At 42.2% G+C, this 15,373-nt stretch overlaps 1 protein-coding gene across 1 annotated transcript; it reads left to right on the top strand.

Annotated features, from left to right (window-relative positions):
- Positions 1-205: 205 nt before the first annotated feature.
- Positions 206-2,670, top strand: LOC137276763 (uncharacterized). Its single transcript, XM_067808406.1, has 3 exons — positions 206-775; positions 1,462-1,860; positions 2,002-2,670. The coding sequence occupies exons 1-3, from the start codon at positions 206-208 to the stop codon at positions 2,668-2,670; spliced, it is 1,638 nt and encodes a 545-aa protein (XP_067664507.1).
- Positions 2,671-15,373: the final 12,703 nt, after the last annotated feature.

Below are 15,373 nucleotides of genomic sequence, written 5' to 3'. Positions count from 1 at the left end.
GGCACCCTACGTCTCTTGCTCCCTGATATAGGCCAGTGTGCATTGTGACGGGGAATGTGTATCCCCCATATTTCTCAGGAAGAAGAAAGATGGATCCTATAGGATTATACTTAATCTTAAGCAATTTAACAGCAATATTCAGTATGAGCATTTTAAAATGGAAACCTTACAATCTGCTGTCAAATTAATGTCCCAGGGGTGCTATATGGCAAGTATTGATTTGCGGGATGCGTATTATTCAGTGCCTATTGCAGAAGAGCACAGAAAATTCCTCCGGTTTGAGTGGCAAGGGATACTCTATGAATATACTTGTTTACCCAATGGACTGGCTTGCGCCCCCCGTAGATTCACTAAACTACTTAAACCTGCTTATGCTACACTCAGGCAACAAGGCTGCACGGTGGTTCCATATCTTGATGACTCTTACCTCCAGGGAGATACCGAAGTAGAATGTGCAGATAATGTTAGGCGGACAGTCACGTTACTCCAAGACCTGGGATTCATCATACATGCTGAGAAATCTAAGCTGGTACCTACTCAAGAGATAGAATTCCTTGGATTTGTGCTCAATTCAGTGTTCATGACAATACGACTGGCACCCGAGAAAGCACAAAGAGTAAAGCTAGAGTGCTCTGTGTTGTCAGATAAGCAATATGCTAGAATTCAGGAAGTGGCTCATGTGATAGGTCTGTTAGTAAGCAGCTTCCCTGGTGTCCAGCATGGACAGCTCCACTACCGAGAACTTGAACAGGCAAAAACTGTAGCTCTAAAGAGAGTGTGTGGCAATTATGATGCAACCATGATCATTACACAAGCCATGCGTGACAACCTAGATTGGTGGGTAGAGGAGGTTGAGAGTGCATTTAAACCAGTGTTAATTCCAGCTCCTGAGTGTACCTTGTTCTCAGATGCATCACTAGCTGGTTGGGGGGCCCATCTAAATAATCAGACAGCGAATGGGCGCTGGACAAGGGATGAGAATCAGTGTCACATCAATGAGTTAGAATTACTGGCATGTTTCCTCGCCCTCCAATCATTGTGCAAGGACAAAACCCACTGCCACATCAAATTACAGTTGGACAATTCTACGGCTATTGCATACATAAATTCAATGGGAGGAAGCAAATCACATAACTGTAACAAAATAGTGAAGAAACTTTGGCAATGGTGCATAGAAAGGAGCATTTGGGTTAGTGCTAGTCATATACCTGGCACTTGTAACATACAAGCTGACAAAGAATCCCGCATTTTTGATGATAGAACGGAATGGCAGTTACTTCCTAGTGTGTTTGAATCTGTGGCTCAATTGTGGGGCCTACCTGATATTGACCTGTTTGCATCTCGGCTTAATAAACAATTCATGCCATATGTAGCTTGGAAACCAGACCCAGCTGCTAAAGCAACAGATGCTTTCTCTATATCATGGCAGAACTTATATGTGTATATGTTTCCTCCCTTCAGTGTGATACCCCAGTGTCTCCAGAAGCTGAGGAAGGAGAAGGGGGAAGCAACCATGGTGCTGCCGAACTGGCCAACGCAGCCCTGGTACGACACGGTGCTGAGGATGCTGGTGGATCATCCTCGTTTTCTGCCGCGCAGGATGGACCTGCTGAGGTTGCCGCACAACAACTCTTTGCACCGGTTGAGGAAAAAGCTGCAACTAGTGGCATGCCGCTTATCCGGGAAGCCCTCACGCTCCGAGGCATTCCGGAACGAATTGGGAAAGTCATCACCCAATCATGGCGTGGTTCAACTCAGCGACAATACCAGGTTCACCTCCACAAGTGGGAGGCATATTGCAGTGAAAGGGACATTGATCCACTTCAGGGAACTGTAGCTGAGTTACTTGGATTTCTGCATGTACTGTATGAACAAGGTCTTAGCTACAGTAGCTTAAATACAGCTAGGTCAGCAGTAAGTGCTTTAGTCTCAATTAGTAGTGGAATTAGTGTTGGTTCGGACCCGTTAGTATGTAGATTTTTGAAAGGTGTGTTCCAACAGAGGCCCACCAGGTCAAGGTACAAGAACGTGTGGGATGTGAGCACAGTATTCACATACATTGATAGCTTAGGAAGGAACTGTGAACTGACCTTGAAATACCTGACTCTCAAGTTGACAGTGTTACTGGCACTGGCCACAGCTAACAGACTACAATCTCTGCAGACTTTGGATATCCTAAACATGAAAATGATGGATAACAAAATTGTGTTTGTACTCAATAGACTAAAGCAGAGAACACCTGGTAGGCCAGCACAGTTTGTAGACATAGACAGATTTGAGACCGAAAGCAATCTCTGTGTCTATCGGACTCTAAGGGCATATTTAGATGCCACATTGGATTTAAGGGGAGAGGAAAAACAAGTGCTGATTAGTTTCCAAAAACCCCATAAGAAAGTCGGCACATCCACTATAGCAAGGTGGATTCGGCAAGTCCTTGCAGCGGCAGGAATAGATACTTCGGTGTTCTGTGCTCACAGTGCGAGGGCGGCAGCCTCTTCAGCAGCCAGTGTGGCACAGGTGCCGATCACGGACATTCTGAGGACAGCGGGTTGGACATCAGCCCAGACATTTGCCAAACATTACCGGCTCCCAGTTGACACTGGTACCAGCAATATGTATGACACAATTGTTACTGCTAGTCAGGAAACTCCCTCCAGATTAGATCTCTAATCACATTGGTGCTTTTTGTATTAATAGGACTACAACTGCAACACAGTGAACACACTTGTGTCGATTATTGCATGATGGTGACTTATAGAACTTGGTTTTAACATGTTTAATGTGCATGTATTCTAGTCATTTTACTAGTTGGAAATTAGTGGCAAGTGACAATAAATGGGTGTTAATTTAATGAAGAGTGGCTTCCTGTGATGATTTTATGACACCAGGTACCTTTCAAATCTCATGGGAACCGGAAGCACTGTGACGTAGCAGAATTTTACAATTAAACGAGACTTACCTGTAAGTTGAAGTTTGGTTGGGATTCTGCTACGTCACAGGAGTGCTGGAGGTTAACATGCCCTCCTCACTCCCACCCTGTTGGCCAACGCGGTTGGTTAGCTCAAACTCACTGGTGTCAACAATCTACTTTAAATACTGATGCTCGATCGCACTGCGCAATCTCATGTTAACCTCCAGCACTCCTGTGACGTAGCAGAATCCCAACCAAACTTCAACTTACAGGTAAGTCTCGTTTAATTGTAAAAGTTTCAACGAGTTTAACCTTTAGTGTTGGCATAAAGCAATGCTAGGCCACTTTTAAACATGCGGTGACCCACATTGCTCTAGCGAGGAGGGACTATCATGTTTCTGTAGACTGTTATACTGGCGACAGACAGCATCGAGTGTATGCGTGCGGGACCGCTCGCAGTGTCACTAGGATGGAATTATGAATTTGCACTGGCTAAATAGGATTGAATGATAAGACATTTTAAAACAAACATAAATGAATAACTTGAATGTACTCATATAGAGATGTATAGCTTTTGTTCTGACTTTGCTCTGTCCTATAGCTGCCGTGTACGTGCGCTTCCTTAGACTTCCACCAGGAAAGCTTTAAAGTGTCAGACAACGCATTGGTGTAAATAGTAGTCTGTCGTACAGACCCTGAAGTATAAATAGAAAATGTGGCAAGTCTAGATTTCCTTAGCTTCAGGAATATGAAGAAAGTCTCAGGGCTCCATTTCATTATATTATTTTTTTTTCACTATGAACGTTTTTTCAGTAAAATATGTTCATTTCAGAGACTAGCTGATAGTCTATGTAAATAGCTGCATGTTCCCATGCTCAATGGACAACTCCACTTGGCACACACTTTGTGACTAAAGGTGGGTACCACACATTAAGAAACACAAAAGATATATAGATTTCATGTTTTATTAGCTCCGTTTTCAAATGAGTAAATCTATGGGATAGCAGCACGCCCAATAGTCTGCTGTACATGTCATTGTCCTTCATCATCCTCCTGTCCTTCGCTCTCTGTCTCAGATAGGGTGTCTGTATCATCATCATCATCATCAGTCAACCCTTCCACCCAAGCCTTGTACTTGTACAATTTGGAAAACGCATCATCATAGATGTCTCTTACTTCTGTTAATATTCCTTGTGTCTTTAGGCCCCACCGCATATGATACAGATAAGTAATAAAGCGAGCATACGTCTCCTTCAACGCGATACAGGTTAATTTTTTGAGTCTGGTTTGAACTACGTCCTCGCTAAAACCTCTCTTCATGCACAGCTGGCGTTTCTCATCCAGTACATCTCTATTCAGTTCACGTGTACGTGAATACATTTTCCAGATACCTTGCTCTTCGAGATCACTCATCTTACTTTTCCCGTTGTTGACATTGCTTAGTGATTCATCATCATCATAATCATTTCAGGACATTGCTTGTCGTGTAATTGTCATTGTAAGTTATGGTTACTGCTAAACAGTTGACCACGATAGTCACATTCTGACAGAGGAACTTGGGAGGAGTGTGAAAATAATGTCAAGGTCTTTTTGAAGGATGTTTTGAAGATTGATCCAGCTGATATATCATTTGAAAGAGCGCATCGTCTCCCATCAAAGTAGGGAATTAAAACCTGCAATTGTGAAATTCACCTTCTTCAAGGACAAGAGTTTTGTTCTTGACACAGCTCGGAAAATATTGAAGAGCCATAAAATATTTCGGGTATCTGAGGACTTTACAGAACGGGTACACAGAGTGAGATCCCAACTATTTCCATGTATGCAGAAGGCCAGAGATGAAGGGAAGACCGCTTTCCTGAGTTATGATACACTGATTATCAATGGTGACGTTATTGTTTCTGAAAGTGAAACGGGTGACATGCGTAGGACTGGCAAGCATCGGTATTGGGTATCAAAACAAACCTCTTTTTCAACGTCATCACAGATGGAAGAACAGTGTGCTATGTCAACGGAATTGGATCTCGGCAGTGGCCCCAATGTATCCTACCTGTTGTCCTCAGACATTCTGACTGTACCATGCTGTGAAGGAAGTTTATCAGTATGGACTTGGAACATACACAGCTTAAAATCTAAAGTACTTTGTGGCGGTTTTGTGTCTTTTCTGATAACATCTGACACATTTTCAATGATTGAAACAATGTGTCCCGATGCTTTAGAGATATATGACTTGAATGCTATTTTTGATGGGTACGATATCTTTGTCAGTGATGTAAGAAGGCTTGAACTTCGAGGGAGATTTTCAGGGGGGATAGTGGTAGGAATCAAGAAGTCTATATCTTCATATTTCAGGAGGGTGTATGCGAAATGGAATAACTGTATCTGTTTCCAGATAAATTCAAATTCCACGTTGTCTCAGATAATCCTAGGTTTTGTTTACATCCACCCAGAGAGGTCTACTGTATATAACCATTCCGATGACAGTGGCATTAGCTCCCTTGAAAATCAATTGTTTAATGTTTTCCATGATTGTGGTAACAACTGTAAATTGATATTATGCGGAGACTTTAATGGCAACAAAGAGGCATTATATCATCGATGATGATACAGACATCCTACCAATATATGATCAATATGTTGTAGATACGTTCTCACGTACACGTAAATCATATGATCCTGTGGTAAATAATCACGGAAGACAACTTTTAGAGCTTTGTAAAAGGATGTGTATTCATACTGTTAATGGTCGAAAGGAAAACGATATCGATGGAATGTCTACGTATATATCTCCGTCAGGAGCCAGCGTAATAGACTACTTCCTTGTGTCAACTTCTTTGTTCCCATGTGTCGTTTCAGTGAATGTAATGTCCCGAACTGAGTCGGACCATCTTCCCATTGTGTGTCGGCTTAGCAACATATTACCCAAGAGAACGCAGCTACAGGCTGATGTTCCATGTGCGCTATATGATGTACCAAAGTATAAATTACTCAAAGAACAGACAATAAGCTTCAGAGACTTGTTTCATAGCGACACCGTTTCATCTATGTTAAGTGTTTTTATGTCATTAATTGAATATGATACCGATCGAGCTGTGCAGAAATTATCGGACATTTTCATTTTCTGTGGATCTGAAGTATGGGGAAGCAATTCTAAACAAGACTATCGCCAACCATGCTCCAAACAACCCTCTTGGTTCGACAAAGATTGTCGTCGACTAAAGTAAGAACATATAGTTTTACTAAACAGATACAGAGGATATCAATGCGATAATAATTTACGTCAGTATTTAAAGGCTAAGGCTGAATTCAAACATTGTTGTAGTTCTAAAAAGATATTATACGACCAGAAAATAGCGGAGCATATTTCATCCCAGGCACTACTTGGAGACTGTAAAAGTTTTTGGCAAACTGTTAAACGTGCTCATTCTGGTAATTCTAATATAGGTCATTCTCCAATTTCGCCCCAAACTTGGTTGGCTTACTTTATAAATCTTCTTAACCCAGACACAGTTACCGAATCGGACTTTGATAAGACAGTGAAAGACTTTATTAATTCTCACACATGTGACACCTGTTCAGATTTTCCAGTGACTGAAGAACTTCTTTCAGGGAAAATTACTAAATTAGAAATAGATGACGCTATAAATTACGCAGTTCCTGAAGTGTTCCGGTGACCTACTTTTATATTATCGTCATGTTTTGTTTAATAAAATATTTGAATCTGGAAACTTTCCTACAGCTTCGAATATAGGTATGATTGTTCCACTTCATAAGTCAGGCGATAAGGCAAACCCAAACAATTACAAGGGGATTTCTATATTGAACGTTATAGGGAAAATATTTGCAACTGTCTTAGAAAACCGTTTGAGGACTTGGACTGAACTGAACGATTTAATATCCGAAGCCCAAGCTTGCTTTAGGTCTAGTTACTCTGCCACTGACAACATATTTACTTTACAAGAATTGATTTCTAAATATCTGTGTAAACCACGTGGTAGGTTTTACTGTGTATTTATTGACTTCAAGAAAGCCTTTGACTATGTAGGCAGAAACAAGTTATTTAAATTCGCACTAAAGGGCTGTCAAGGGAAAATGTTTCATTTACTCAAGAATATGTATTCATCAGTTAAATCTTGTGTGAGATCAAACTCAGAAAGAACCAGTAACTTTATTACTTCAGCAGGTGTTCGACAAGGATGTGTTCTTAGTTCTATACTTTTCACTTTTTTCATAAATGAGCCTGTAACTGAAATGTATGATAAATGTGATCGTGGCATATTTGTCACACAAAATATCTATGATATAAAGCTGATGATGTTACAGTGTTCTTTTATATTGTTTCGGGGTTGCAAAAGCAATTGAATGTGCTCCAATCTTTCTGTGAAAGATGGGGGTTCCAAATCAATTTAGATAAAACTAATGTTATTGTATTCAGAAATGGAGGAATCGTTGCTAAACGTGAAAGCTGGGTTCTAAACAACATAACTTTAAAAATTACACCATATTATTAGTATCTAGGTATTATGTTTTCATCAACGTTAAACTGGGCAAAAGCGTGTCAAACGCTAGCAGCTTAAGCATCACGTGCATTGATACCTCTGTACACATTATTTTGAAAAAACACTTGCATATCCTTTTCTGCGGCTTGTAAAATATTTGATAGCAACGTTTCACCAATTTGTCTGAATGGGTCTGAAATATGGAGGACGAGATACCTTGATGTTATACAAAATGTTCACACCAAAGTATTTAAAACGTTTCTTACATGTTGGCAAATTCGCATCCAATAAGGCTATACTTGGTGAAACAGGGCGACACACGATGTATGTTTTAACACAGACAAGGGTTATAAGATACTGGATAAAAATACTTCATATGAGTTGTACTAGATATCCATACCAATGCTATATAATGTTAAATAAATAGATGATGTTGGAAAGCAAAACTGGGTGTCAAATCTCAGAAAGTTACTGTTTTACACGGGCTTTTCACACATTTGGTTATCACAAGATGTGGGTGATTCTATCATGTTTACAAATATATTCAAACAACGGTTGAAAGATATTGATTGCCAAAATTGGCATAGTTCATCTTCACACTATTTAAGTAATTATAGTAGCATTAAGTCCTTGTTGCAGATTGAAAAAATATATAGTATGTCTCTCTGATAGGTCTTTGCTAAGAGCCTTATGTAAATTTAGAATATCTCTTCATGATTTTAATATTAACAACATACATAGAAACAAAAATGAGCAGGTATATAAATCACTCTGTTTTTTTTGTGAAAAGCATCATGATCTGAAATTAAAATATCTCCCAAGCCTATCCAATGAAGCACTATTCAATGAAACTCTTGTGTAATACATTAGATACAAATAATGAGGATACCTTACGAGCTCTCGCCATTTTTCTTAAAAATGTGTTTATATTGAGGTATCAATGGAAATAGAAATATTGCTGTATTGTTCACCACGTGACATGTGTTCTGTCAAATATAATTGTACTCTAGGCTATGACGCCGAATTACTGAATAAATGTATATATATTAAAATATTAACATAGTTCACTGTTTATTTCGAGGGGGGAGTGCAGAGAGGGGGATAGCCAGGTGTGCGAGAAAACATGGAGAAGGCCCAGCTCAGCTTATCAGTCATCGGCACTTGTGCACAAGCTCCTCGAACACCTGACTCTCCCTTTCTTTGCACTCCTACCTTCTAACAAACGGTGAACTGTGTAAACATTTTAATCATAGTTTGTTTGTTAAGATGACGTGGTCTCTTCACATCAGAGTTGTCTTCCTTCCATTTCCTTTTAACTTGGGGTATTCCAAGAGGCCCACTTGGGACCTTTCGGGACACCAGTTTCGTCTGCGTTTTTGCAAATCAGAAGGATCTTGAAACATGTCCACAGTCATCACAAGATGGCATTGTTGGGAGGTGTTCGTCACACGTCTGCTCACAATGAACGTTGAAGTCGGACTGAATGGTCTTTGCTTGGAGGTCCCCTTTTAAACTGAATGCATACATTGGGACAAAGTCGCAGAGGGGGAGTTGTCTGGGGTTTTAGATCAACCAGCAAGTGTCCATACGGGTTCTGAGTTGCCCTTTTGAAACTGGTCCATGAAATATTTATAGTTTTCTGGCTACATCTGTCTCGCCAAAGGCATGATGGGTTGTTGATCAATAGCATCATTGAACAGAAGTAGATAATGACAGTTCCTTCGTTGTGTGGGATCCTTACTGTAATACAAGTTTTGGTTCAAGGTTCCGATGATGACTTCGTTCCGTAAACAGATCTGTAATGCGTGGATCTTTGCTGACTGTTGACATTAAGTCATCAAGCACAACGACATTCACCACCTGGGGTCCAGAAACGCATCCTTTTCCAGATCAGAAGAAATGCCTTGATGGAATTCAACGTAGGGATAGACACAGGTTTGAATGGCGTTATACAAGTGTTGCCATCTTTTGTAGAGCCATATAATACGTTCAGAATAAGTGAGTGAGTGAGTTAATATTTAACGTCACATCGGCACTATTTCAGCCATATCGTGACGACGTTCAGAATAAGGTTTAATGTTCATCCGTTCTAGAAGCTGCTTCACTAATTAGGTTTTTCCACAGGAGGTCGGCCCAGAGACAATCATGGTAAATGGGTGTCGCAACCTAAATTCATCACCCACATGTAGCTGCTGCTGCTTCTGCTCTTGCTGCTGCTGCTTGGAATCCTCTCCTGAATGTTTTGTTCGAATATGACGGGAAAAGTCATGAGCCCAAACATATTGTTTGGAGGATACTGGACAGGAATACATGTTCACACGCAACAGTCCTACTAAAAATGACACGTTTAACCTTTTGTCTCTATTTAAAAATCTGTTTTCATTCGTTTTGTGCGCACTGTTTCCATGGTGTTTTCCCTATGGTCGACACTTTTTTCCTTCAGCTTGGTTTTCGCCTGTTGAACGACTTGTTGGATGGAAGACGTGAGAGCAAACGTGTCTGTAGAAGTGGGTAGATCCATCTTGACCCCTTGTTTCTGGTAATAGATCACGTAATAATCTACAATCGTAACGTTATTGGGATTGCAAGTAGTAATATTTGGTCCATTTCTTGGGATCATCCAGATAGGGTCTCCTGTATCTCCTGTTCATTTTCGTGTTGCAGTTGAATACTGACAGTCAAAGGTCCACGCTAAATGAAGCTAGATTTATATAGAACTCCCCTCGTGTTAAGAAATGAGTGGTTTCGATTCACGGTCCTCGGGGTTATGAGCTCCGTGCGCTTCCACTGCGCCATTCTGCTGTAATTGCATCTACCTTGTGTTAGGACATTTATATCAACCGATGACGACCAAATAGTCACAAACACATCCAGTCTATCTCTTAAACATGTAAATCCATATGACTACGCCAGCAGGCCATCTCCTACTCCTACCAGGACCATGTACGGACAGTTTGGAGACCATTTTTCATGTCTACTCCAAGGATTATCCTCTACGCCCCAGGTCTTGAGAATGACACCACATTGAACACACTTGCAAGCATCTCCTCTGAGCAAGTACACAAATCCTGCCCGTGCCAATCTGACTAGGACTCTGTTTCATCTGCACAGGCCAAGAGTGAAAGGAATTCAGCCGTTCCTGGAACTGTGTTTCAGTTTAGAGAGGGATACTGTCCGTACATAGGTAACAACCATCATCATATTCGGTCTTGTCTATCTCTAGTCCCAGCAATGTCATGGCTTCTGTCTCTCCACATTCCTCCAGGGCTTTACAGAACAGGGTGTATGCTTGGGTATGCTAGGTAATATGGACAGGAGTTCTCTGACCCGATCAAAAGAGTCAAGGTAGATTGGCACCTTGTGGATGATTTAATTATTTTAGAGCTAGACTCAGATGATGTTTTTGCTTTTGTAGCATAACTTTCTGTAAGGTCAGAGGGATCCCCCTGAATATATTACCGACTTTCGTCCAGCACTTCAGATGAAGAAGTAAACACTTGGGAGTCTCGAGATTTGCCTAGTAGCTCTCCAAATGGGACCACAGCTGAACCAGGGCCTGCTGTGTAGGTCACATCCTCTGATACGCACACCAAATCACATCAACTCCCGCTACCATGTTGCTAAGCAACTGGAGCCAAGTCCATGTCACTCAAGAAATTGTGACACAGTCCTCTTGACTTCAACAATGCGGTCAGGAGCAAGGAATACATTCCACTGGCCCCCAAGAACACCAGATCCTGCGTCTGATTTCTTGACATTGACGATCCAGCCCAGTTTCACAAGGTAATCCATTAAACGCTGTCTGAAATCTTTGCTTAACTGTTGGCCTAACGCCCTGACAAGCCAGTCGCCCAGGTACGGGTAACAACTCCGACTATGGGCCCTGGTTAACTGAGCCGGAATCAGCATAAGTTTGGTGAACACCCTTGGCGCCGTGGAGATGCAGAAGTGGAATACAATATACACAAAAAAAGGAAGCACTTCACGTCGAAGTAGAACAGAAGGAACATAGGGTTGCATAGTAACGTGGAGGTGTGCGTCTTTGAGATCGATTGACCTTGGCCAATCCCCTGTCTCGATTGATAAGATCACTGAACGAAGTGTCTCCATCCTGACAGACCGAACCTCTATTAACTCTGACATTCAGAATGGGTGTGAACGCTCCGTCCTTCTTGATCACTAGGAATTAAATGTAATAAAACCCCTCTCAGAACCACTCGATGAATGCCTTGTCCATCAGAGACTGAACTTTGGCACAAGGGACTTCCGTCCTTCTCCCTGGGGGCCAGGATGAGCCTGTACCAAACCCTGGAGATGGGCGTTGGACCTCGCCTCCCCTCACGCAAACGTCCATTCTTGAGAGTGGACAGGACCCAGGGATTTGATGTGACTTCTTCCCATTCCTGAAGGAAAAGTGACAGCTGCCTACCGACAGGGACGTTGGCAATTGGCAATGCATCCCACAGTCGGCAAGTCTCTGTCTCCGCCGCCTCCCACACTATCTGCACAGCTGTTAGAAACAGAGAAGAACCCATAGTGAAAGGCAAAGACAGGAGTGCTTGTTGTGTGACCAGGGAGAGGCGCGCCACTGGTAATCAAAGCCGGCGCATACCCATGACAGCCCCCATCATCTGGCTGGCCTAACTCCTAATACTGTCCCTAGCCACATGAGAGTGCACGTCCGTTAGCTGGCGCGCAAGCACGGATGACAGCAAGTCGTCTCCATCTGAACCCTGGTCTACTAGCTGCCCCTGCAGAGCGGAGGTCTGTTGAGTGGAGTGCCACGCGCAATTTTCATGCCGCACACCAGTAAACCTTCTCAAAGGATCGATATGCAGACGGTATGCGTGGGGGCATTGGCTTGGAATGGAGGAAGTAACCTCTCCTGCCTAGCCGAATCAGAGATTGGGACGCTACCTTCCTAGTGTGACGGAAGCGTAGACACATTTGTCCACTACTGGAGGCTTGAATAGTTGCTCCTTCCTAAATAGTACCACTCGATCACGTCCGGTAAGTCGAACTAGGCACCAGTCAGAAGTGGGTAAACTACCTTGCTAACCCGTGACAGCTAACCAGTACCTCAGCAACACGGCTGGGTGGGAATGCGCGGGATCGGCCGCAAGTATGGGAACAGCCACCTGGGGTAGCACTCATATGATACGTTCGCGGACTTGCCCACAGAGAGGACCTAAAGTAGTTCTTAGCTCCGCCTCCGGCGCCTGCCTGGACTCAACCTCCTCCATGTCCACCTCTTCATAGTCCTCTTTGGCCAGACTCTTGATCCGTCCCTGACGACAAGCATGTTGAGCGCCTTGCAGAACCCAGAAAACGCCATGACTATCAGAGACTTCACAGATGACATCTGCTCCTGATATAAAGTGGACATGAAGAGTGGGCTTCTTGGTTACTTTGGCTTTCTTGGAAGCCAAATCTAAAGAGGAGGCCCAAGCCGGCACCTTTTCGTATGAACGTACATCCGTTCGGCTTGCCTTGGTTGGTTTTGGTGTGAAGCAAGCGAGGCAACCATGATCTTCATGTTTACTTCTAACAGACATCTCAAACACGATTCATGTGGGTCTTTGACTTGGATGGACGATTTACACGTCATGCAGGCGTTAAACTGCAAACGTTGAAAACCGACCTAAGCACATTTACGTGTATATATGATTTACAAACACGCATGGGCCATTCATGTAATAAATGCGTATCATCATACAAGTAACACACACGCTAAATAGAATGTAAGCACCTAGACAATGCAAGAAATACCACCATTATACGTCTATAAAAAATGCTTGCAGCGGAAAAACCCTGCTGAACGTAATCACATGTTTATGCATACAAATAACATCCACTACAACATCACCCCACATTGTTAACACTGGAGGAATACAATGAGAAAATGAAGCGTAGCGATAGCTTCCGTCCGCCATCTTGACAAGCACATGAGAAGCCGACGTGACCAAAGTTAATGAAAATGAAAAAAAGCAGAAACAATGCCTAAACCGCCCATGCGGGAAAAAAGGAGAATCGTACATACAGTAGCAGTTAGGTGCGAGTTAATAGTCTACAGTTACTTTCTCTTGGCTGCATAGGTCACGGGGAGGGGTTAATTTTTCATGACAAAACAAAGTATATTTTTCATATACTGTGGACCCGTGAAGGTGCCGGGCGTTCAGCAACTTATGCTTGCCATAAAAGGCGACTGTGCTTGTCGTAAGAGGCGACTAAAGGGATCGGGTGATCAGGTTGACTTGATTGACACATGTCATCGGTTCCCAATTGTGCAAATCGATGCTCATGTGTTGATCACTAGATTGTCTGGTCCAGATTCTATTATTACAGACGGTCGCCATATAGCTGGAATATTGCTGAGTGTGGCGTAACACTAAACCCACTCAAATATTGTAACAACAGTCTTTTTAAATGGATTTTAAAATGCTTGTATGTACCCCAAGCTGGAATATATGAAAAAGAATGACATGTTCCCGTCGCCGATCATTATCGAAGTGCATAAAATCTGTACTTTAATGAGAAAAAAATCCATTGTGGTGACCTACACGTTTACAGTTAAATTCCATAGTCAATGAGTGAGTGAGTTTAGTTTTACACCGCTTTTAGCACTATTCCACCAATATCACGGCGGGGGACACCAGAAAATGAGCTCCACACATTGTACCCATGTGGGGAATCAAACCGGGGTCTCCGCCGTGACGAGCGAACGCTTTAACCACTAGGCTACCCCACCGCCCCTAAATTCCATAGATCAATCATTCCATCAAATCAACGATATACGCACCAATGGTGATTGTACTAGGTTGATGTTTGGATGTTGTATATGGGCTATAAGAAGTCAGATACGCAAATGATCAAGCGTTACTCCAAACAAACGATATACTGGTAATTGTTCATGGTTGAATAATTATGACTCGTGATCACTGGGTTGACGTACAACGGAAGATTTCACGCTTTACGTTACATTATGCATCATTCGTGCTTGATCAGATGCTGTCATCCATAATGTATCATTCTTTCCCCTTGTGGCAGTAAAATATTTTGTACATTTTAACATGTTGTGCATTAATTAGATTTTTTGTAAGTAAATGCTTGAAAATCCATTGCATAGCTTTAGTCATATTACTTATCCTATTACTCAGTCTGCGTTAACGATCACTCACGGCCTGTTCACAGAGAATGCTAACCGCATGTTCACCACACAACACAATATCAAAAGCCATTTCCCACTTAGGTCCTTCTGTCTTCATAACCAGCTTGGGCAATCAGCTAAGCTTTACACCTTTTACACATTACAAGGTTTGTGGTCACTCCACATTCAATCGTCAGTGTGTTGACATGCCTTATTGATTTTCTGGGACATTTCTTTGGATAAAGTCTTTGGATCGCATTCTGAGACAACCATTTGATACAGATACAGTAGCGTCCAGAGGTGTGAAATACACCTAGACCCACACACCTGAGTTATTTTTTTCACCTATACCTCAATAAAACGTTGGCCATTGAAGAACATCTAAAGTAGCTTCTCTTGTCTGTGCGTGGATGATGCAGTCTTACCACATTATTACTCAACAACTTCAAAAATGGCAATCGAACAGACTGCATATATTTTCATATGCAAATAACATGTAAATTTCGTAATGATCATTGATTTGTTTGTTCCTTTGCAATATGACGGCGGTAAATAATCGAGTCTGGGCCAGACAATTCACTGATTGACGTCATCAGCATCGATGATTGGGATACGAGGACATGCCCGACAAGCCTGACCACCCGATGCCATTAGTAGCCTTTTGCGACGATCAAGTGTGACTGAAGATCAATTGTAACCCGAATCTTCTCGGGTATCGGGGAAACTACCCCGACAAACACAATATACGGAACATTCAGAAATCAGAAGTAAACATGGACATTTATAAAGTATGCATTAAACATGACGTTTGCTCTCCAC

Source organism: Haliotis asinina, chromosome 1 (assembly GCF_037392515.1).
Source record: "Haliotis asinina isolate JCU_RB_2024 chromosome 1, JCU_Hal_asi_v2, whole genome shotgun sequence".
In the NCBI taxonomy this organism is placed as follows: Eukaryota; Metazoa; Mollusca; class Gastropoda; order Lepetellida; family Haliotidae; genus Haliotis; species Haliotis asinina.
The sequence above is the reverse complement of the archived record's forward strand: the minus strand, read 5'-3'. Positions and strand labels throughout refer to the sequence as shown.

Bases quoted from the DNA above. Each gene is read 5' to 3' on its own strand.
- LOC137276763 (XM_067808406.1), top strand. From the start codon at position 206: ATGGCAAGTATTGATTTGCGGGATGCGTATTATTCAGTGCCTATTGCA. The intron at 776-1,461 runs GTGTGTGGCAAT...TCCTCCCTTCAG, and splicing joins AAACTGTAGCTCTAAAGAGA to TGTGATACCCCAGTGTCTCC. The intron at 1,861-2,001 runs GTACTGTATGAA...GTGTTCCAACAG, and splicing joins AGTTACTTGGATTTCTGCAT to AGGCCCACCAGGTCAAGGTA.